The sequence below is a fragment of the Ambystoma mexicanum genome, chromosome 6p, assembly GCF_040938575.1.
Source record: "Ambystoma mexicanum isolate Mex_15411 chromosome 6p, UKY_AmexF1_1, whole genome shotgun sequence".
Lineage (NCBI taxonomy): Eukaryota > Metazoa > Chordata > Amphibia > Caudata > Ambystomatidae > Ambystoma > Ambystoma mexicanum.
In genome coordinates this window covers 400,699,232-400,720,431 of record NC_090935.1, presented here as the reverse complement: position 1 = coordinate 400,720,431, position 21,200 = coordinate 400,699,232, and the positions used below count along the sequence as shown (strand labels likewise).

General features: G+C 46.0%; 1 protein-coding gene across 1 annotated transcript in view; it reads left to right on the top strand.

The window, feature by feature from the left end:
- The window catches only part of PRKAA1 (protein kinase AMP-activated catalytic subunit alpha 1), a 576,963-nt gene that overhangs the window by 464,639 nt on the left and 91,124 nt on the right, over positions 1–21,200 (top strand). The window contains exon 7 of the mRNA XM_069627195.1: positions 3,710–4,199. Coding sequence (XP_069483296.1) covers positions 3,710–4,199 — 490 coding nt within the window. The remainder of the gene's footprint in view (positions 1–3,709; positions 4,200–21,200) is intronic.

Sequence of the window (21,200 nt, the reverse complement as noted above, 5' to 3'; positions counted from 1 at the left end):
CCCCCCACGGAACCGTCTCACCCTCCACGATAAATGGGTATATTATACATTATGAATGACGAAAAACATACAAAAGGACTATTACTAAGGGTTAATTTGTTATACAATGGCACCATCTAGTGGTGAAAATAGAGATTAATCCAATTTACAACTCAAGAATACTGTTATTATATTTATTATAGCTACAAATGTTATTTAATACAATATTTATTTAACCAAAGTTACAATTTACTAAAATATTTAATGGATCACTGTTACTTTTTAATATAATTAAAATATACCAATTTTACTGTTTAATAAAATGTATACTAATACTACAACACTTACCTTGTATGTATTATTTCTACCACACTTACCTTGTATGTATAATTATTTGGAATAAATTCAATTTATTGTTTATTCGAAATTAATATTTTTGAAATAATATTTTCGACATTTTGACTTTCGAAATGATTACATTCGAAAATAGAACTGGATACCATAAGTCTATAGCAGATTTACACTGCCAACTGTTCTTCATCAGACTGATCTGTCTTCAAGACCTTTCTGGGAGGATGGACAATTACCAACTCACTACAACCCACACTACAGTGCAGGGAAGGGGGCAAAGATGTAAAAGTAAGACATGAATCACCCCCCCTGCCCCCACACCCTTACCACTGATTCTGCAAGGCAGCAGTGTACCCGGAAGGGGTTTCTTTTTTGCTCTTGAAGCATTCAAGTCTACGACCTCAATCCAGAGACTAATGGGACTTCTCAGAAAGCCAACATGCAAAATGACAAAGCAGTGTTTATTCCAGTGCGTTCGGGCCAGTTTATTGCATTTTTGCATCATTTTTATGGAGGGTGTGGAATAAAGGGATTATTTTATGGTGATGGGGCGGGGGTTAAAAGGGGAGTAGGTGCAGGGTGTAGAAGGCGATTTCTGGCGATTTCTCCCTGTCCCATAAAAAAGTTTTACCTGATCTACAATCCTGTCTCTCTCCTCAGACGACAACCTCTCAACCCTCCCCTAATCTCATTGAATCTACAAACAAGGCAACTTCTAGAAGTACCTTTCCTGGAGGCTTCTAATGGGCTGGTGATTGGTTTATTTTTTCATTTTTTTTTATTTTATTTTTTTAACCCTCGAAATGGACATGACTGAAGCTTCAATGTGGTCCATTTAGGACCTGTATTCTGTAGTCTTCCCTACACAGCAAAGGATTTACAGGAAGTCTGTGCTCTGAAAAACCAAGGCCTTCGCTTGTAATGAAAAATCATCTGTTTGCTGTAAAGGGGTCATAGTGGTTCCTCTATGCAGACTGCATTTTCAAGCGACTCAACATGAACTTTCATTCCACAGGATAAGGAGTTGCGACGCCATGCACTGCTATTTCTGCTCTCAAGGGTCCAGCAGGATTTGTATTGGTTGATGGACACCCATATTCTATGGCGTAGGGTTCCCGTTGACCAGTTTAAGAATTCTCGCACCTCCCTCTTACTTTGACCAACAATCAAGTGTGTGCAACGTTTTGGACACAATCCGGGTGCTCCTATCATTGTGCTGGAGCTAAGAACCTTTTTAGCATTAAATGTCTTCCAGCTTACCAGCCAGTGCGGCTGCTTTGGTCTTCAAGGAGCATACTGATGACATGGTTTATCTTAAGCTGAAGGGGTTTGAAGGATCACCAGGTCTGCAGGCACTTGTCGCCTTGAAGTTGAGTCCTAGGATTTGTGGCTCACCAGAAATTTCCCCTGGCAGGTCTCCCAGCACGAGGGTGTAAGGAATCAGTTGGAGCTTTGAAATGCCCCACCAATGGCAGCTGTCAAGGGAAGTAGTACTTCATATCCTTTGAAAAGTGGTTTGTGAGTGCCCCTATTTGCCATTCAGTGGAGCAAAAAGTGTCTAGGGTTGCCCTTTTAGAGGGTAGGTCACATTGTGCTCTCTGGGAGCTGCTTTGCTCCAATTATCTGGCTGATTACTGTAAGCCTTTCTAACCGCTCCTGATCATAGTGGTGCACATAGTATGTCATTCTCAATGGTCCCCTCCTTTGGATTATGCCCTTGCAACAAAGGTTTTATTATATTTTTTATCAATATATCAATGGAACATTTTATTCACAGCAGGCTAACTTTGAATTATTTCTTGTGCTTCACCCATTCACCCCATGCCACTCCCCCCACCGTTTCTCCTTCCCATCCTGGAACTTGAGGACTTCAGCATGTGGGTCTTTGGGTCAAGAGAACATCTCTGTAATAAATGCTGTTTGGCAGTGTTCCACTAGGTCCTATTATGTCAGCAAGTGGACAAGGTTTAGTTACTGGTGCCAAGGAAGACTTGCACTCACAAGAAGACTTCTCTGGATGATGGTAATTCTTTAATTTTGCAAATGGCAAATTTAGGTCCAATGTTGGACTCATGCCAGACATGTCAGATTTCACCTGGTAATTGATGAGGCTGCTGGCGGCAAGCAGACTTCAGGAACAGGATCGGTTGGCACATTTATATGGTTGCGAAACTGTTTTGTACTGGTTTATCAACCACCCAATTGTTGGAATGCTTACTAATGTCCCACAGGTGCATGATGGGAATGGCAAGAACGGAGGACATTTCTAGAACCCTACCCAGCAGGATGATCCTTTAAGCGTTTAGAACCACAAAAGATGTCGATGAGCCACAAAGGGGAATACCCATTTGAAGATCTGCCTGCATTGCCTTGATGAAGAGGGTAATGGAAGCCTTTGGTTTCCAACTAGATCAAACTAAATGTTATTTGTTGGCATTATGGAATGAATAGAAATACACTTTTGCAACCCCTCTAGTTCTAAAAGATGTTGTCGGGGCTGGGGAACCAGTTCTTTTCATGCCCCTCTCCCAACCAGACTAGAGCACGGGTCTGCAACCTGTGGCTCTCCAGATGCTTTGGATTACGACTCCCAGGATCCTGCACCATTGACTATGCTGATGGGATTTGTGGTCCAAAACATCAGGAGAGCCAAAGGTTGCAGACCCATGGACTAGAGAAATAGAAGGCAAGAGATGCAGGGTGTTCTTGCATGGTCTGAACCTCACCAGATTCTGTGGTTGCAGCAGTTATACATTCTGCCTCACCAGATGGGCAAGAGCTGTGGGCTCAATGTTTGTGATTCTTTAGTGAGAACAGCTAATGCTGCTGTAATGTTAAGATAGGACTGAGAAAAGGGAAAAAATAGCCTGATTAGAAGCAGAGGCTCCACCATTTTAAGAAGGCAGGCCTGATCCAATCATTTATTGAAGGTGGCCCTTGATGGTGTTCTGCACAGTTTTTGGTACTTTCTTCTCAATTCTTTAACTGTTTCCAGGCCATGACCTACTAGGTAAGCCTTCACTCTCAGCCATTTGTATCTGATGCATTATACTTTGTTCAAATAAGTATAAATTAAGATCAAACATCAAACTTCGATTTACAGCAGATTTACTGTTTTGAGTACATGATTCAAAGCGTAGTGATTTACAACAAATAATGTTGGGAGTGTTTGCAACAGATTACTACACTTTACAGAACCTTTGGTTCCAATATATTCTACCTGAAGTTCATTTGTAATTCCTTCAGACAACACATGGAGATCTCGGCAGCAACTACGATGTTTACAGATTTGGTTTGGTTATTTCTATAAAGTGCTGTAAGTATGGTTGTGTTTTTTACCTGGAATAGACTGATATGTATCTTTATTCTTTCCCTGTAGGGAACATGAATGGTTTAAGCAGGATCTTCCAAAGTACTTGTTTCCTGAGGATCCTTCATATAGTACAAACATGATTGATGATGAAGCATTGAAGGAGGTGTGTGAAAAATTTGAATGCCCCGAAGATGAAGTGCTAAGCTGTCTCTACAGTCGGAATCATCAGGACCCTTTGGCAGTTGCATATCACCTAATTATAGATAACCGAAGAATAATGAATGAGGCCAAAGACTTCTATTTGGCTACTAGCTCCCCAGAGGCCTATATGGATGAGCCCAATGTTTCTCGGCCGCATCCTGAAAGGGTCCCATTCCTGGTAGCTGAAATGCCACGGCAACGTCATACCTTGGATGAATTGAACCCTCAAAAATCAAAACACCAGCTGGGTGTAAGAAGGGCCAAATGGCATTTAGGCATCCGGAGTCAAAGTCGACCAAATGACATCATGTCTGAAGTCTGTAGAGCAATGAAACAGTTAGATTATGAATGGAAGGTAAGAACTTGTACTTTAATAGTGAAATAGATTTAATGTCACGCATCCAGGAGTAACTGTAAAGAAAGGCTGGTCAAATGTATTAAAATATTTCAAGACTGATCCGATTTGATTTTTGCTAGACTATGACATAGCTGCAAACAGAAGGTTCTTTTAGTAATGGCTAGCATTGATATCTATAGCAATCCTGCAACCAAATCTCCATTTTATAAATGGTGGTTTGATATATATATTCCATGGTCTTTGCTAGATGGCTGCTTCCCCTGCATCGCCATCTGCAACCAACTCTCGCCTTGGGTGTCCAGTTGCTTCCCACCCTCTAGCCCCAGTTACCCGATTTGTGCGGCTGTGTCCCTGCTGGCTGCCTTGGAAGTGGATTAGGGGCCCTGTATGGAGCGCTGCCTTCCAGGTCCATGGCGGCCATCTTATTTTGTTTGAATGAACAGGGTGCTGCGAGGCGTCTCGTTCATTCAAACTTAATGCATTGCTATTAGCACCACAGGTTTACAGATTTAAAACCTCGGGGACTAATAACAATAAGCCCCTGTTCGAGAGGGGGAGGGACTGTCTTCACCGGCTGGTAATGGCACTGGGCCATTGGCAGCAGATTTAGTCTCCGAATGGGTGCTGAAATATCATGCAGGCTGCTGGCTTGTTGGCAACATATGCATTGTTCTGGGTGATGTGACTGGGTTGCAAGTTTGACTAATCTAATCCTTTTTACCATCCTTGCAAACAGATACTGTTAATCTAGTAAATGTATAACCAAGGACACCATTTGTTGGGGGGGACGAAATAACAAATGGACAAACATTGGTTTTGATCGTCCCTTCCGTGTGAGGCAAATCTGGACTTTCTCTGCGGCAGATTTCTTTGCAGCAGAGGGAAGGGTGTGGAAGTTGTATGTGTTTGGTTGAGCATGGTTTCCATGGCACCGTGTCGCCCTTACAGTAGACTACTTTTCTTATTGTCTTACATAGATTCATTCATTTGACTCCCCCATCCCTCTCATCCCCCCCTTCCATAATGTACTTGTGATTACACCATGTTGCATGTGAATGACTGGAAGATATTTGGCAACTAGATAATTTAGTTTCTATGCTTAACAATCTTTGTGATCTCGTGATTACTCCCTTGTGAACCATCATGGGCTATAGATAACTATGAATATCGAATGATTTCCTCTTCACGAATATTTGAGTATTGATTCTTTTAAATGGTTAGTTTTTGTACTCTACATTCAAAATTGTCTAGATTGCGGTTTTTGCATAGTGTTAAAATTGTCATGCCTCGCATCAGTGGCACTCGTTTATAGCTTTAATTTTTATAGACGTACGATGGCAGCGTGGTATTTTCTGTTTATGAATATTTTTTTTTTAAAAAAAATTCGAACCATTTTTTACTATCCGAGTATTAACCGGGAACTTCGCTAGCATAGATCCTCGTATGCATGCATCGGTGCTTCATGTCCTCCCAATATGGTTTTCCGATTCGAGTGTGACCTGGGTAACGCTTCATGTACTCTTATGTCCCTTCCCCTTGCCTCCATACTGCATGGGCGTCCCTTCCAAGGGACGGGAGACGGAACCTTTTTCACCAGAAAAAACTTTCTTCCCCTTTAAATTTAGAGGCACGCGGGGGTGCGGCCCTGGGAGCATGTGCTGCCGTGACTCTGCCGCCACACCTCTGTCCCCTTTTCCGCATCGACGGGAACGGGCCGAAATCACCAGCACTCCTGGGTTTGGCTTCGGCCATGTAATTCCACGCGCGAATACTTTTTGTATTTTTGTCTTTTTTTTTTTTATCATTCAGTTACTCGGTCCTCGGGTGTCACGCTCCTCCCTGGCACATGTCGACTTCCACAGGGTTCAGCAGGTGTCATCCTGCAACGGCTCTGCCCAACTTCAGACCCCCACACCCTCTGCCTTTGTTGCCTTGGCCCAGACCACGGTTGGCAAGCTTGTACAGCGTGAAGAACAGACTAGCGAGGTGGAGGGAACTCTTCCTGAAGTCGCCTCCAGAGGACCTCAAGAACTTTGTCAAACATCGAGCCAGACCCAAGGTAGGGCCTCTATTTACCATCGCACGTCGTAAGGGAGACTCCTTCCTAACGACTGGCCCGTGCGGGAGAGACCTCTCGTCCTTGTACCAGCACGTGTACCGAAGCTGCTCCAGCTACCAGCCTACTGGCAGAGGGATCCTCCGATCCTCCTGGTGACAGTGTTAAGGGACCAGAAGCTTCTTTGACCGGGTCTCCACCCTTTTACTGACATTATGTCCGATGCACCACGCCCTAGTACCGGCAATATGGCCAAGGGGGTGCCTAAACGTAGCTCTACCGGCCCACGGGTCTATGCCAGAGGAGCAGGGTAGGCATCACGATCAACACTCTAGTCTTGGAGGAGACTGGGGCCAGCGAGCCGAGCAACACGATGCAGGCACGACACAGGCAGCTCGACAAAATGGCCGCTGCGCCAGACATCAGCACCTGTCTGACGCCAATCCAGGAGTTCGGCAAAGAACGGGTCAAGGTGGGACTGACCTTAACCAGGTACGTGGCTTACAGCCTAGCCTCCATTTGCGCTGGGCAGGTTCCCACTGTGTCCGTACGGGCAGGGTATGCAGGCTTAAAGGAGAGTTCCGGGACTTTTTTTTTATTGTCCCTACGGTTCGGCCATGTGTTTTTAAGCATAACTCGGTAGATCGTAGAAAACTTTCCTATGGACCTTACCCGACTTTTCGTCCATTAACGCACTCGAAATCAGCCGCCATTTTATGATCCTATCACTTGCCGCATCGCCCAGGCTCACCTGCTTTTGCGGCACTAAATCAAATCCCCCGCCCCTGAAACAGACTTTATCAAAACATTCATATTCCCCGCCTCTATCCGTGACGTGACTGTGCTGCGTAGGCAAACGCGCCCAGGCGTCTTCTACGCGACTCCACACAGAACCCGGAAATCAACACAGATCAGCTCACACAACACAGCGCGCCACAATTCGCAATATGAAACTGTACTTTTAAATCAAACCGCAAGATTGTAAATTTGGTAAAGTACATTTATTTGACATCAAATGTTTAGAGAATATTCAGCGATTTTCTTTTTTATTTGCTCTTGATCCAAAATAGTTCGTTTTGAGGCACGCGATGTTCCTTTGCTGTACACAGGGTCTTGGATCATCTCACAATACAGCGCCACAATTCGGAATATCAAACTGTGGTTTAAAAGCAAACTGCAAGATTGTACATTTGGCAAAGTACATTTATTGGACATCAAATGTTTATAGAATATTCAGCGATTTTCATTTTTATTTGCTCTCGATCCAAAATAGTTCGTCTTGAGGCAAGCGATGTTCGTGTGCAGTAAACAGGGTGTTGGTTTACGATAAAATAAGCTCTTCGGTCGCACTGATAATCGCATGGCTGTTCCAACAACGAGGCACTAGGCCACCACAACGGTCTGTATGTTGCATCTAGCCGTTAGTACCGCGTAAGGGCATACTTGTACTTGGCGATCGTCCCATAAAATGGTCAGGGTGGTAACGTTCACGCGGAGAAGCAACTGGCGGTTAAAGAAGCCGTCCGCCGGTGTCTGGTACTCGTGACACATGCAGTAATGCATGATGTACCTGTTTGAAAAACATAAACAATGAAATTAGTCTCACCATCAGATCTTTATTAAAATTATTCATTTTATATATTCGGTCGGTAAATTATTTCATAGCTAGGACAGTGCAACTGGGTTTTAAACATCAAGGGGGGGCTGTAGGATACTGAGACAGTCCCTCAGTGCAGGGGTTGACAGGGAGTGCAGGTGGAGAGTGGAAGGGCCCAGGACCGAGATCGCAGACAGTGGACCAGTTGTTGCAGGGGAGAGGGAGAGAGAAAGCAGAAGCAAAGGTTTTGAGGTGCTTCCGTAAAAGTAGACGGTTCTCCCCAAGATAGTGCGCGGTACAAAACAACATGCCACATAGAACGAACAAGTACAACTTAACCCGTCTTTAAAGCAACTGTATAGTAATTAAATTGCGGTATAAACTCATCTAAAGAGTTACTTACATTATATTTGCATTTTCCATTGCGTCTGTGCGTAGGGCAGCCCCGAAATACCACTCCTTCTATGCCGACGTTATTTCTTCTAATGAACGAACATGAAATGGCTTTCGTTTCTGAAATTATATTAATTATCGTTTCTTACGTGGTCCCGGCCTGTCAAGGTCAAAATACAATAGAACCTTATACTGAGTCGTGTGCCATTCTGGCACCCGAGAAAAAATCAAAGCAGCTGACCTTCACTTTGAACGAGCACACATTCCTAGTTAGCTACATTGAGTGTAAGGCATTCTCACAGGACTTGAAATTTACACTCCATCTTTGCATTTTGTCTGCGTGCTTTGCAGCCACACAGAACCATAAATACGGAGACATTCTATATTTTTTGAAAAATGATTTATATTACTGTTTGGTTTAATTTAATGCGCAAATGAACAAGGTTGGATAGATACACATATTCAATGGGCCTGCGACATGAGGAGACTTGAGAGAACAGACAATGAAATTACAATCATTTAAACCGTGATGTGTATTTCTCAATGAGTTCTTCTTTAGGTGGACATGGAACAGATGCAATGTTGGGTGGCAATGCAGTTGTCCCCTGCACAGGTTCGTTCACAACTCCATTTATGTGCCTATCTAGGACGTCAACAATAAGTTTCTCAATAAACTCATATTGCATATCCTCAAACACTGGTTTGATCACCCATTGTTTACTTCTTTTAGTGAAGGCCTTATTGTAGCGAAGCGTCCCTAAAGTTCCGGTCGTCCTACTTTGTTGACGGCCAACATTATGGTTATGTGCCAAGACCGCTAAAAGAGTCCGATTCATCATGCCCTCCATGCCAAAATGCAATCGTTTTGGCCTGTACTTGAGGCACATATTGTGGAACACCTCCAAATCTCCTGTGTGGCAGAATTCCGTGAGTCCCCTCAAAGCTTTTGTTATAGTTTTATCAAATACAATCTTTTCAATGGCTTTGTGAGTGGGTGATGAAGGAATCAACCACTTCTTCTTCCGTGCCTCCTCTGTGGACAAATGGTCATGTTCACAATTGTGGAAATGTTGGTTCGTGTTCCATCGGTGAACATTTGTACAGTGTGGCATTACTGACCGCCATTTTTCCAGTAGAATTTCCAACGACCCTCCACATGTTTTTGAGCTCCACCAAAGATGGTTGCTGATTGACTTGGACCACTGTGAAATACCTTGCAATTCTTTTTTTTTTACCTGCAGCCGACAATTTTTTATTGATTGATTTTGCAAGATGCCAAACGTCAAATTGGTGATTTATATTTTTGTACTGTTCTCTCATTGTCTTGGCAATTGAAACGTGTCTGTCCGTGGCTATCAGGTCGATCACCATTCCCCGCGATTGTAGTTCTTGCAATGATGCTACAAAGCCAACTTTCTCCATGGCCACTGAGGATGTACTTTGTGACACCTGCACGACCACCGAACTCACAATTTTCTTACTTTCCATGTCCTGAAAGTGGTAGGTGCAGTACTTGGCTGAAAATCCTGGGCTGTCGCACTGTCCATCACCGGCTAGCCTGAACCGTTTGCCCGCGAATGTACTATCAATAGACATTTTTTCCATTCTCCAAGCTTCGCTAATGGCTGGAAATAGATAATCGGTTTGGTATTTGTAGAACTGAGTTTTCGCAATGAAATGGATTCCCACAAACTGAAAGACTCTAATTTTTTAAAACTTGAACCACTAAAAAGTGCAGCCGCTGCACAAAGTAGATTGCCTGCTGGCAGTTGTCCCAGCATAGGGTGTGCAGACCATGTGAAAGGATGATATTTTGTACAGGTGGCATGTATTTTAAGGTTAGTGCCTCGAATTGCACGAGTCACATTAATCAATGGCTCCCCACATACTTCCCCACCAACCAAATGCCCACATTTAATCCGAATAATAATATCAATCAAACAACTATCGAATACAATGAATTTGGCCTCTTTCCTTATACTGTCACTCTGCATCCCAGCTGGTTCGGCCTGTAACGTTGAGGACATGTCACTCACATGAAAGGTAGAATCTCTGATATCGTCTTCCGCTATGTTCAGTGATATTGATGGTGTTTCATTGTCGCCTACTTCATTCTCTTCCATTGCAACATCTGTTCCTTCTCCGGCGATGGGTGAATAAAACAATTTGTTCAACTTTCTCGCGGTCTTAGTTTTTGCGGGTGTGGATTCTGTGAATTGATCTCCGACTGCATCCGAACTACCAGGAGGACATTCACTATCAATGGCTGGTGGTGGTATAGCTCCGTTGTCAATCACTTCATATTCTTCCCATTGGCACGATGCTTCTCCAGTCTCAAGTCCCTGCCAAAAGGTTTGACAAGCAACATCTCTCGTTCGCTTCACTGTCTGTGTAGATCTAGTTCGTACACCCACTCGCAACTAGAGGACAGATTGGAAAAGGGGTGTTCAGTTTAAACACAACTTACAGTATTGAACTATTAACAGTGAAAAACAACATAATATAGTGACCAGGACACTGACCTTCTTTTGCTTTCTTTTCTTTGAAACTTTCTTGCCTCGAACTTCAACATCAGGACGCTGTTGCTCCGACTCGTGTGTATATGTCTCCACTTCCTCTTGCGCTGCAACGACTGTTTTCCTGATAAGCACATCCATCACGCACTGACGCTCCATCGACTCCCTGAAACATAGAACTTTCATTAGTATGTATAATAATATCGAAAACACAAAGTACTTGGGGACCAATACCCACGTACATCTCAATAGCAAAACACGAATGAACGCTTTGTGTAGAACATTCAAACGACAATTATTCACGCATTGTTGATCTAGTTAGATGGAACTGTCAAGATCCATACCTTGGGCTCCTCATAGACTTCCATTGATGATATTATTGAAGATGATGCTTCAGTGACTCCCTGAAACACACTAATTGCATTAGTATGGTTTTCTATTTTGCTAAAAAGAACATAAAGTTTGTGCAGGCGTCAACGGCTCATCTAAATAGACCTGCACAAATGATCAGTTGTCTAAAATAAATAATGGATATCTAAATATGATTCGATTTGCTCGATCGTTGGAAGTGTCACCACCCAGAAATCTGCATCAACTACTAGGGGTGATGTTCTTGTAGAAGAAGCTCCGTCATCTCCCTGAAACATAGTACTTGCGTTAATAAAGAAGGAAGTATAGCGGATGTAATCACGTCATATGATCTCGCTTGATCGAGCTGTCAGTATCCATACCTCGAAATGCATAAGAACATCAAGGGACGATGTAACTGCGGTGCACACTTCTGCAAGCTGTTGCGCCGACCCGTAACTGCACGCTCCCCCTTCTTCTTGGACTAATGCTCCATCGACTCCCTGAAACATAGGACTTTCATTAGTAATGAACACAATATTGAAAAAAGAAGACACATACGAGGGCGACGACAGAAGGACATATCAATGGCTAAAAACGAAAGAAACATTGTGTGTAACAATCACGCTACAAGAATGCAAGATCTGATGATCTCCATCGATGGAACTGTCCTGAAACGTACCTCGAGCATCTGAGTGACAACGGTAGTCGTCAATACGTTGGACTCCTCAGCATCTCCCTGAAAGACAGTACTTGAATTATTTTGGATAACAATAATTATAACTCAAAACAAAGACTAGAGGACGAGTACAAGGGTGTACCATTAGGTAAAATAATTACACGATAAATTAAAACTGTTGATTTACATGCCTAAAACAAGTCAATGGCAGAATAGCTAAGTAAGATTACCCGATAGGCGCTTGAAGTGGCTGATGACTGCAATAACGACACGGATGGAGAATCTTCCGCCTTCATATTGAGTGGATACATAAATGGGGAAATTATTGTTAGCTAATGCTACACACTACCGCAAGGCCGAGAGATAAATACGTAAACTTGACTCACCAGTGGAGGGATGTGGACGAATAGAGTGGGAATAGCGGTGGAGAGCAATTTTCGCCTCGCTCGCGGTGTGTTCTTCTTTATTAGCAATGATGTGGAGTACATGTCGGAGGTAAAGTGCCTGCTGCAGATGCGCTATCGATCACCCCTCTTGTCCGCAAAGACTTCTAGGACTCTACTTTCAAGCTCAGAGGGTGGATATCCGCAATATCGGACCCATTCTCTTATCTGATCTATTGTCTTAGGGAAAACATGCATTATAGTACCTTCAGATTTATTATGGGTCTTCGAAGGGCAACCGCCAATGGAACAGGCAGGCATTGTGGAAAGTTCTGAAAAGTAAAGATCAACAATTCTCTATGAATACCAATGTGTTAAAAAATTAAATGACACATAAAAGGTTCAATGCAAGGTATGTTTTGGTTCTTGGAACTATACACGTTATTCACATGCGGATAAGTATTTGAATAACTTTAAAAAAATAGAAAAATAATTTGACTAAACTCAGAACATATGACTAGTTCCTTGCATGTACTGTCTTGAACGAAAAGAAATTGGACGCAAAATGAGTATGGTACATGGCCTTACCTTGACGAGCAAACAGTTAGATGCAGGGATCAGAGTAGTTTCTTGTCGAAGAACAGGGAGCAGTTCACAGGTTGCAAACTGACGAGTTTCCTCGAAGTGGTCACGGAAGTTCACAGAGACGAAGAGCAGATAACCAGCACCTTCACGGGTTGACTAGCAAAGTGCAAAGAAGTTCTCATTATAAATATGAAGTGGGTTATAAAGAATTCGAAACAGGGGTGTGTTTGTGAATGAATGACGTGTAAGAATCACGTCCAGCGTGAGGGGGGATGCTTGGCAGGAGACACGGGGTCTGGAGGTAGACATGGGAACAACCCATGCGCTATAGACCACTTTGAAGTGTACATGGTCTTTGGCACCTCTTGGCCTTTATCGCTCCCTGACAGCTCCACTTGCCAGCACAAGTACCCCGGTGCGAACTGCCTTTGATAGGGCGGGGGGTGGATTGGGGCGGTGGTCGTGCAGACAAGACACAGGAAGACTCGTGAATGGAGACACACTTATGTGGATTGCAGGGGGCCGTCCAGCGTGAGGGGGATGCTTGGCAGGAGACACGGGGTCTGGAGTTAGACATGGGAACAACAACCCATGCGCTATAGACCACTTTGAAGTGTACATGGTCTTTGGCACCTCTTGGCCTTTATCGCTCCCTGACAGCTCCACTTGCCAGCACAAGTACCCCGGTGCGAACTGCCTTTGATAGTACATGGAAGGCAGGGGGGTGAGTTTATAAATATCTCACCGTCCCAGGAGAATATATGGGTGCAGTTCACCCTGGAGACCCTGGATGCCTAGGCTTGATGCCAACCCGCAAAATAACATATGTATGTCTGCTGCATATGGGTTTAACGGTTATGTGGATTGAAGGTGGGCGGCCAGCGTGAGGGAGGATGCTGGCCGGAGACATGTGGTGTGACAAGACAAGGCACAGGAAGACTATTCAATGGAGACACATTAGATTCATTTAAAAAATCAAAACAACCATTGTTAAAATATATGTTGTGTTTTATTTTAGATCTTAATTTCAATTGAACATAAATAATAAACATTACACATTGTAAAGTTGCGGTTGCAGCACATCCCGGGAAAATCCGCGGTATTGTCCACTGTCGCTGGGGAAATGTTGTCTAATGGCAAGTACCGCACAGGCAGGTATTACTCTCCGAACGCGGTGTCCGAGCCTCCCGTGAAGCCACCAAGTGAAGCAACGATAGGCCACCAGCCTGTACCATCTGTGAAAATGAAAGATGCAAACTGTATTAAAATGACAACTTTCTTATCACTGTCGATTCAGGTAAAAAATGTCATTCTGCTTTGAAAAAAATTCTATCTAGAAAATGCACAACATGGAACCAATTTACATGCATTCGAATGATATGTAGATGTAGTTTTATATGTGGGAGACGACCATGAAATAGTAGTGGCATCACTGACATCACAACCAGAGTATACTTACTCGTTACTCGGATTACGCGGACGAACAGTGCCGCAAAGTTTGTGCATAAGCACCATCATCATCCTCAACACGGTCCGTGAGAGGCAGGCTTCCCTGAACTCTGGCAGCTCGGTGATGCATTGCGGATTTGGCTCGCCTTCCGAAATGTAGGCCAAGCACCCGGAATTTTCACGGCAGCAGCAGTTCTCCTCCTCAGTTGGCATTAGCTCGCACCGATTGCACGTGCACCAGGTGGAGACGCCGTCCATGCGACATGGTCCAGGCTCTTCATCCGTTGACTGGTCCTCCCAACTGCCGTCCGAATCCCCATCGTTTTCGCGTGCTTGCCTTTCCAGTAGTTCTTCCTCGGTGTACTCGGGCTCGTACATATACGGCATTATTGTAGCCATTGTGTGGTAAAGAAAGTAAAATAATTTACAGAGATGGTACAGGTGTTCACAAGGCCTAGAAGCGGCGAAGGTAGCTGACCAGAGCACAGAAACGAGTCACAGAATACTCAAAGTAACACAGAGAGAGGAATGGATTCGAAAATCTGCTGCTGTGTGTTGTGAAACGGTGTGTTTATACTTATTGAGGAAAGAGGCGTCCTGCCATTTCCATGGCGACACTTCATTAGCTGAGGCGCAGCGATTGTTGACACGAAACGTGCTTTGGCGTTGGGAAATGGGCGGTACGCGTCTGCTGATGTCAGGCTCAGGGGCGGGGGATTTGATTTAGTGCCGCAAAAGCAGGTGAGCCAGGGCGATGCGGCAAGTGATAGGATTATCATAAAATGGCGGCTGATTTCGAGTGCGTTAATGGACGAAAAGTCGGGTAAGGTCCATAGGAAAGTTTTCTACGATCTACCGAGTTATGCTTAAAAACACATGGCCGAACCGTAGGGACAATAAAAAAAAGTCCCGGAACTCTCCTTTAAGCAGCCTCCTGCTGCCCCATCTGTATCCCCCTACCACTACTCCAGCCTGTGAAGACTGGTTCTTTGAGAGGTTCCTCGGGCTCATGAAGTCCCCTCGTATGGGGGTTATCCTCGGGGATATGCTCCCTCCGATGCTACCAGCACAACAGGCTCCTCCTCCACCAGCGCCCTGGCGCAGCCTCTGCCTCTGGCTCCCCATCCGATTCCTCAGGTGGTTCCATACCAATGTCAACCTCTGGTCCCCATACCCCAGCCTCCAGCTCCCTCTAATCCACCTCCGTAGGATCCTCCTGACCCTCGGGATACGGATGAGGAGGATCCTGACGCGTCATCCTCAGCCAGGGCCCTCCATGAAAGTCTTGCGGATTATCTGGGCCTACCTCAACCCTCAGTCGAGCAACCGGCAGAGGGGGTGCTTGCTGAAGTCCTCGCGCGAAGCCCCTCGGCCAAAACAGGAATTAACCTCAGACTGATGAAGTCTTACTGGCCAAGAAGGGTCGGCTCAAGCACCACCCTTTCCAGCTGGTCAATTGACGCCTGGATGCGAAGTACAGGCAGATAGAGGGGGATACACTCTTGATATCGGACCACCCTCAGCCACACTCCTTGATGATCGTGGCAGCATCATTATACTCCAAGCCTCAGTCGTCCTCAGCCGCCTCCTCGGTGACGCTGCTAGGCAAGGAGGAGAATATCTTGGAGGCGTACTGGAAGAAGCAGTATTACAACACGTCCTTGCATCTTTGTCAGGCCAGCGCCATACTGGCTGCCTCTAACCAAAGGTTATGGCGGGAAATTGCAGACTTCCTACCGGAACTACATGCGCAGAGCCAATCACGTTTCAAGGCGGGACTGGCTGAGGCCAAGCTGGTGGCGCAGGACCTCATGGAATCCACTGTGGCCCATATTAACACCTTTGGCCGTGCCATCTGTATCACCACGGACATGGGAAGGACAGCCTGGCTCTGCAACGAAATTCAACCCGGACGTCCAGGAACACATATTGGACCTGCCGTTCGAGGAGGGGGTTGGGGGGGTAACCATCCCATCCTCTCCTCCCTCCTCCACTCCAAGTTGGGACAGCCACTCTTCTGGCGGAGATCCGGTCCCTCGTAGAGAGCCATGCAGTGGAGGAAGTCCCAGCGAGTATTGGGCTTTTACTCAAGGATTTTCACTATTCAGAAGAACCAGGCAGGCCTGAGAGTTGTGCTGGACCTTTCCACCCTCAACCTTTGCTTATCTCTACAAAAATTCAAGATGGTAACGCCAGCTTTTATAGTGGATACATTGCGCAAGGGAGACTGGATGTGCTCCCTGGATCTGAAGGATGCGTACGTACACTTCCGATTTGGCAGCCCCATCGTACTTTCCTACAGTTCAGGATCATGGGCTACCATTTCCAATACAAGGTCCTTCCTTTCAGCCTCAACTCGGCCCCCAGGGTCTTTACCAGACTGAATACTGTGGCTGCCCTCCTCAGAGCACAGGGCCTCCATCTACCCATACCTCGAAGACTGGCTCATCAGGGCTACATCTCCAGAAGCGGTTCACCACACTTCCCATGCCCTTATGAACACACTGCACGATCTGGGCTTTTCGCTCAACCTCAAGAAGTCGCTGCTGCAGCCCACGCAGACTGACTTTCTTGGCCCTCATCTGGGACACATGCTCAGAGAAGGTATTTCCGTCCGAGGACATTCTCGGCCATCAAGACGGCCACCACCCACTTCCTCAGCAGAGAGGTGACCTCGGCATGGTGGTACCATCTCCTGGGTCCATTGGCGGTACCATCTCCTGGGTCTATTGGCGGAGGTCCTATTAGCCGCCGCACACACGAGACTGAGGAGGATTGAGCTGCTCTTTGCAGCCTCATGGAACCAGGAGCAGGGCTCTCAATCCGAGATTAACGTTCCTCTATCTCTCCACCCAGACCTAACATGGTGGTCCAGGGACTGCAACCTCTGGACGGGCAAGCCCTTCCGACCTCCCACCCCGCAGGTCACCACCACCACCACCACCAGACTTCTCGCTCGAGGACTGGGGAGCCACCCTGGACATGTTTTCGGTCCATAGCACATGGACTAGGCAGGAGCAGGAATACCACATCAATTGGTTGGAGCTGACCACCATCTGGCTAGCGCTCGGAGTATTCCTTCCACTTCTCAGTGGCAAAGTTTGTCCTCATCCAGACCACTCGACCAGCATGTATTGTCAACAAGCAGGGAGGCATCAGATCCCCCCCTCCTCTGTGCAGACTGGCAATCAGCATGTGGGATGTGGGCCCTGGAAAAAATCTTATCTCACGGCAGTCCACCTCCCGGGGGAATCTAACCTGGAGGCGGACTGGCTCAGCAGGTTGGGAGCTGACCATTACAACTGGCAGATGAACAACCTTGTTATTCAGGAGATATTCAACAGGTGGGGTCATCCCCAGGTGGATCTCTTTGCCACCTGGCACAACAAGACGTGCTCTCAGTTCGCCTCCTGGCAGGGACAGGGCTCCGGATCCCTGGCCGACTCATTTCTGATTCAGTGGAACGGCATGGCGGCATATGCCTTCCCGCCCACTTCGCTCATTCAGTGATTTGCAAGATCAAAAGGTCTCGCCAGCTCAATATCATTCTAATAGCTCCATGGTGGCCGGCCAGGCCATGGTTCTCGGTGCTTCTCAGCCTCTCGGATTCACCTCCCAATGGGTCCAGCACATCTTCTGGCGCAGCAGGGGAGCAGGGTCATCCTCCCCGTGCCACGGAAACTAGCCCACACCACGTGGTTTCTGAGCTGGTAACACTACGCCACCGCAGCCTCTCCTAGGCTAATCTGGAAACCATACAGGGCGCAAGGAGCAAGTCTACCAGGGTCTGGTATAGAAGTAAATGGACCAGGTTCTTCCACTGGGAAGACTCCAAGGAAATCGACCCCCTGGCATGTACTTTGGATGATGTGCTCTCCTTCTTGGGGCACCTCGCCCACTCTGGTGTGCAGGTGGATACCTGCCGCACTTACCTCACAGCCATCGGGGCTTACATGAACTCAGAGCAGGGGATAGTCTCCTCCTCCAATCCTATTGTGAAACATTTGACTGGGCTCGCAAGGCTCTACCTGCCCATCAAGAGGCCGCACCCTGTGTGGGACCTGAACATAGTCTTGAGCGCCCTGGCGCACAAACTGTTTGCGCCAATGGCATCCACGGACATCAGGATGGTCACCATCAAGACGGCCTTACTAGTCCGCCTTGCCTCGGCTCGCAGTCAGCGAAATCCAGGCGCTGGTCACTTCAGAACCATATACTAACTTTCACAGGGACAAAGTAGTCCTGCAAACACACCCAGCATTTCTGCCCAAGGTGCTGTCTGCTTTCCATTAGAACAAGGAGATGATCGTTCCTACGGTCTTTGCCGATCCTAAGGACGAAGCAGTGTTGCACTGCCTGGATGTCGGGCGTGCCCTGAAACTACCTGAACAGAACCAAGGCCTTCTGCAAATCTGACGCCCTGTTTGTCACTTTCGGAGGCGCAAGACCAGGCTATCAGGCCTCCATATCCGCTGGATAGTCTCGGCCATCAAGGAAGCGTACGAGGGCCAGCACAAGCCGCATCCGGCCAAGCATGCCCACGCAGTCAGGGCCTAAGCAATAGCCATCGCATTCCAGCGCCATGTCACTTGGAAGTTCATAAGCAGGGCGGCCACCTGGGCCACTCCCTCGGCTTTCTGCAAGCATTACTGTTTGGATGCCGGCTCTAGATCTGATGTGGCTTTCAGACAGGCGGTTCTCAGGAACCTATTTGGTTAAGGATCTCCTCTCCACCCTGGGGCTACATTCAGTTGTAATCGCCCATGCAGTATGGAGGAAAGGGGACGGGACGTAAGAGTAATAAGTTACTCACCTTAGTGACTCCTTAGTCCCCTTTCCTCCATACGTATCACCATCCCCCCCCTAATAAAACTGGTGTCATTAGGCAATATTAGCTATTGTCAAAACGTCAATGGGGACTGAGGTGTGGTGCCGGAGGGCGGAGTCAGGGCAGCACATGCTCCCAGGGCTTCACCCCTGAGCGCCTCTAAATTTAAAGGGAAGAAGGATTTTTCTGGTGAAAAAGGTTCCATGTCCCGTCCCTTGGAAGGGACGCCCATCCAGTATGGAGGAAAGGGGACTAAGAGCACGTTAGTCACTACAGTGAGTAACTTATCATTTTTCAACAGTCTGCCCAACATGGCGTTCACATAGCTCTCAACCATTTTGTGTTGCAAAGGCGGGTGAAATCACCCGATTTTGTTTTTGGCGGGTGAGATGCCCATTGGAATGAATGGGCGTGCAGGAGTCTTGGCGGGTGAGTCAGCCCTTTACAAGGCGGGCGACACCCGCCAAAAGTGTGGGAGTTGAGAGCTATGCGCTCACATGAGTGGCTGAATTCTACAACACTCCCTGTCTTTTTGTGGTGGGTTATTCTGTGGGGTCCTTGGTATATAAATAACACTTACCCGACTGTAGCAGCTGCTCCGACCAGTGGTGGACTGAATTGAGTCCTTCAAACATGCTGCACACTGAAGGGGATAAAAGACACTTTGGGTGATATGCTAAATCTAGATGGCATCATTTTCGTTACGATGCTCGCAATAGGAATGCAGAGGACACGTGTTTATATACATATACCGTTATCCCATTAGTGGCCCTACAAGAGGTGTAGTCTCATTCCCTGATGGCCCATCTAAATATATTATCCAGTGAGTGTCTCTGATGCCTTCTTTATTTTCTCGGGTTTTAACTAGGAGCCTCTGTGCTTCCTTCCGGTTTTCCTTCTATTGGTGTTTTTGTTTTCGCGCCTGAATCGGTTCGTTCTGTTTCTCGACTGATCTCGATTAGGTGCTACATACCACGCAAATGTAGTTGTCTCTGAGGAAGATCATGTTCATTGTCGTGGGATTGAAGCATGTAGGGTTTAGATAAAGGTCTATGAATTTGAACATTAACATTACATTTTGTTTGCTGACCCGTTATTTATCATTTTAGGACAGAGGTTCCTAAAATCGTTTGAATTCTGTGGTGTCGTATTGTACTTTGCATTTTGTTTGTCATTAAATTTTAAATTCTACTAGACTACTTTAATATTGTGGCGTCTTTGATCAATGTATTGTTTGTATGTGTGTTTGCACTGTATGCACGTGGTCACTTTAATCATGACTGTCACGCTTTTTCGTTTTTTACAAAAAACGGACTCCTTCTGTAGGAGTGAGAAGCGTTGTCTTCAGGAACATAAGGAACACTTACATCTTGCGACTTCCGCTGATTAGCTTTTTTTCCTTAACTGAAGAGGTGTATTAAAAAAATATATATATTTCTTAAATAGATGAACCTGCTTTTTAAAAATTCCTGTTATTGGCTATTAACTGAAATATAAATTCTCTGCAGTCTGTTTCTACACCCAATAGCGAGGCAAAAAAAATCGGCACTGGATTATGTTTTTTCTTCATGCAAGTGAGTCGCCAGAGTGCATGTACTTTTTTGCATGCCAGATCTTTGAAGGTATGCCCAATCCTCTTAAATCTGGTTCATAAGGTGGTTGCAGACCAAGGGACTGGGGCCTCTGTTGCACAGCAAGAGTAAACCTTTCACATGAGCCTGGCCTGCATGAGTAGGCTCTGTCCATTAGCTACTTTGCTGGTTATTGCTGTATTTGTGCTTTCCCTTATCCCTGGCTCTTCCTTTGAAAGAGAACGCTTGAAGATAGTGGTCTCTCAATCTAAATTCTCAAACTGACCCAAATTTGAGGTTTTGCGTTGGGGGCCTAAACATCCCTGGCCGCCAGTCTTGTCCATTTTATAATGCATGCCCTACCGATTTTTGTTCCCCTTTTCTTACTTTGTGACCCCCCCACCACATCACCTCAAAGTTCGACTTTTGTTTTAAGTAATCCTTTTTCGCAATATCACTTACCACTATAACGCTCTTTGGACAATGCCGCTAGGGCCCTATTCATCGTTACCCATTGCTCCATTTTTATTTCTGTATAGACCTTCTCAGTCTGTTTCAACGGAATCGGTTTCCCCTTTCTCTTTCCTGGGTGC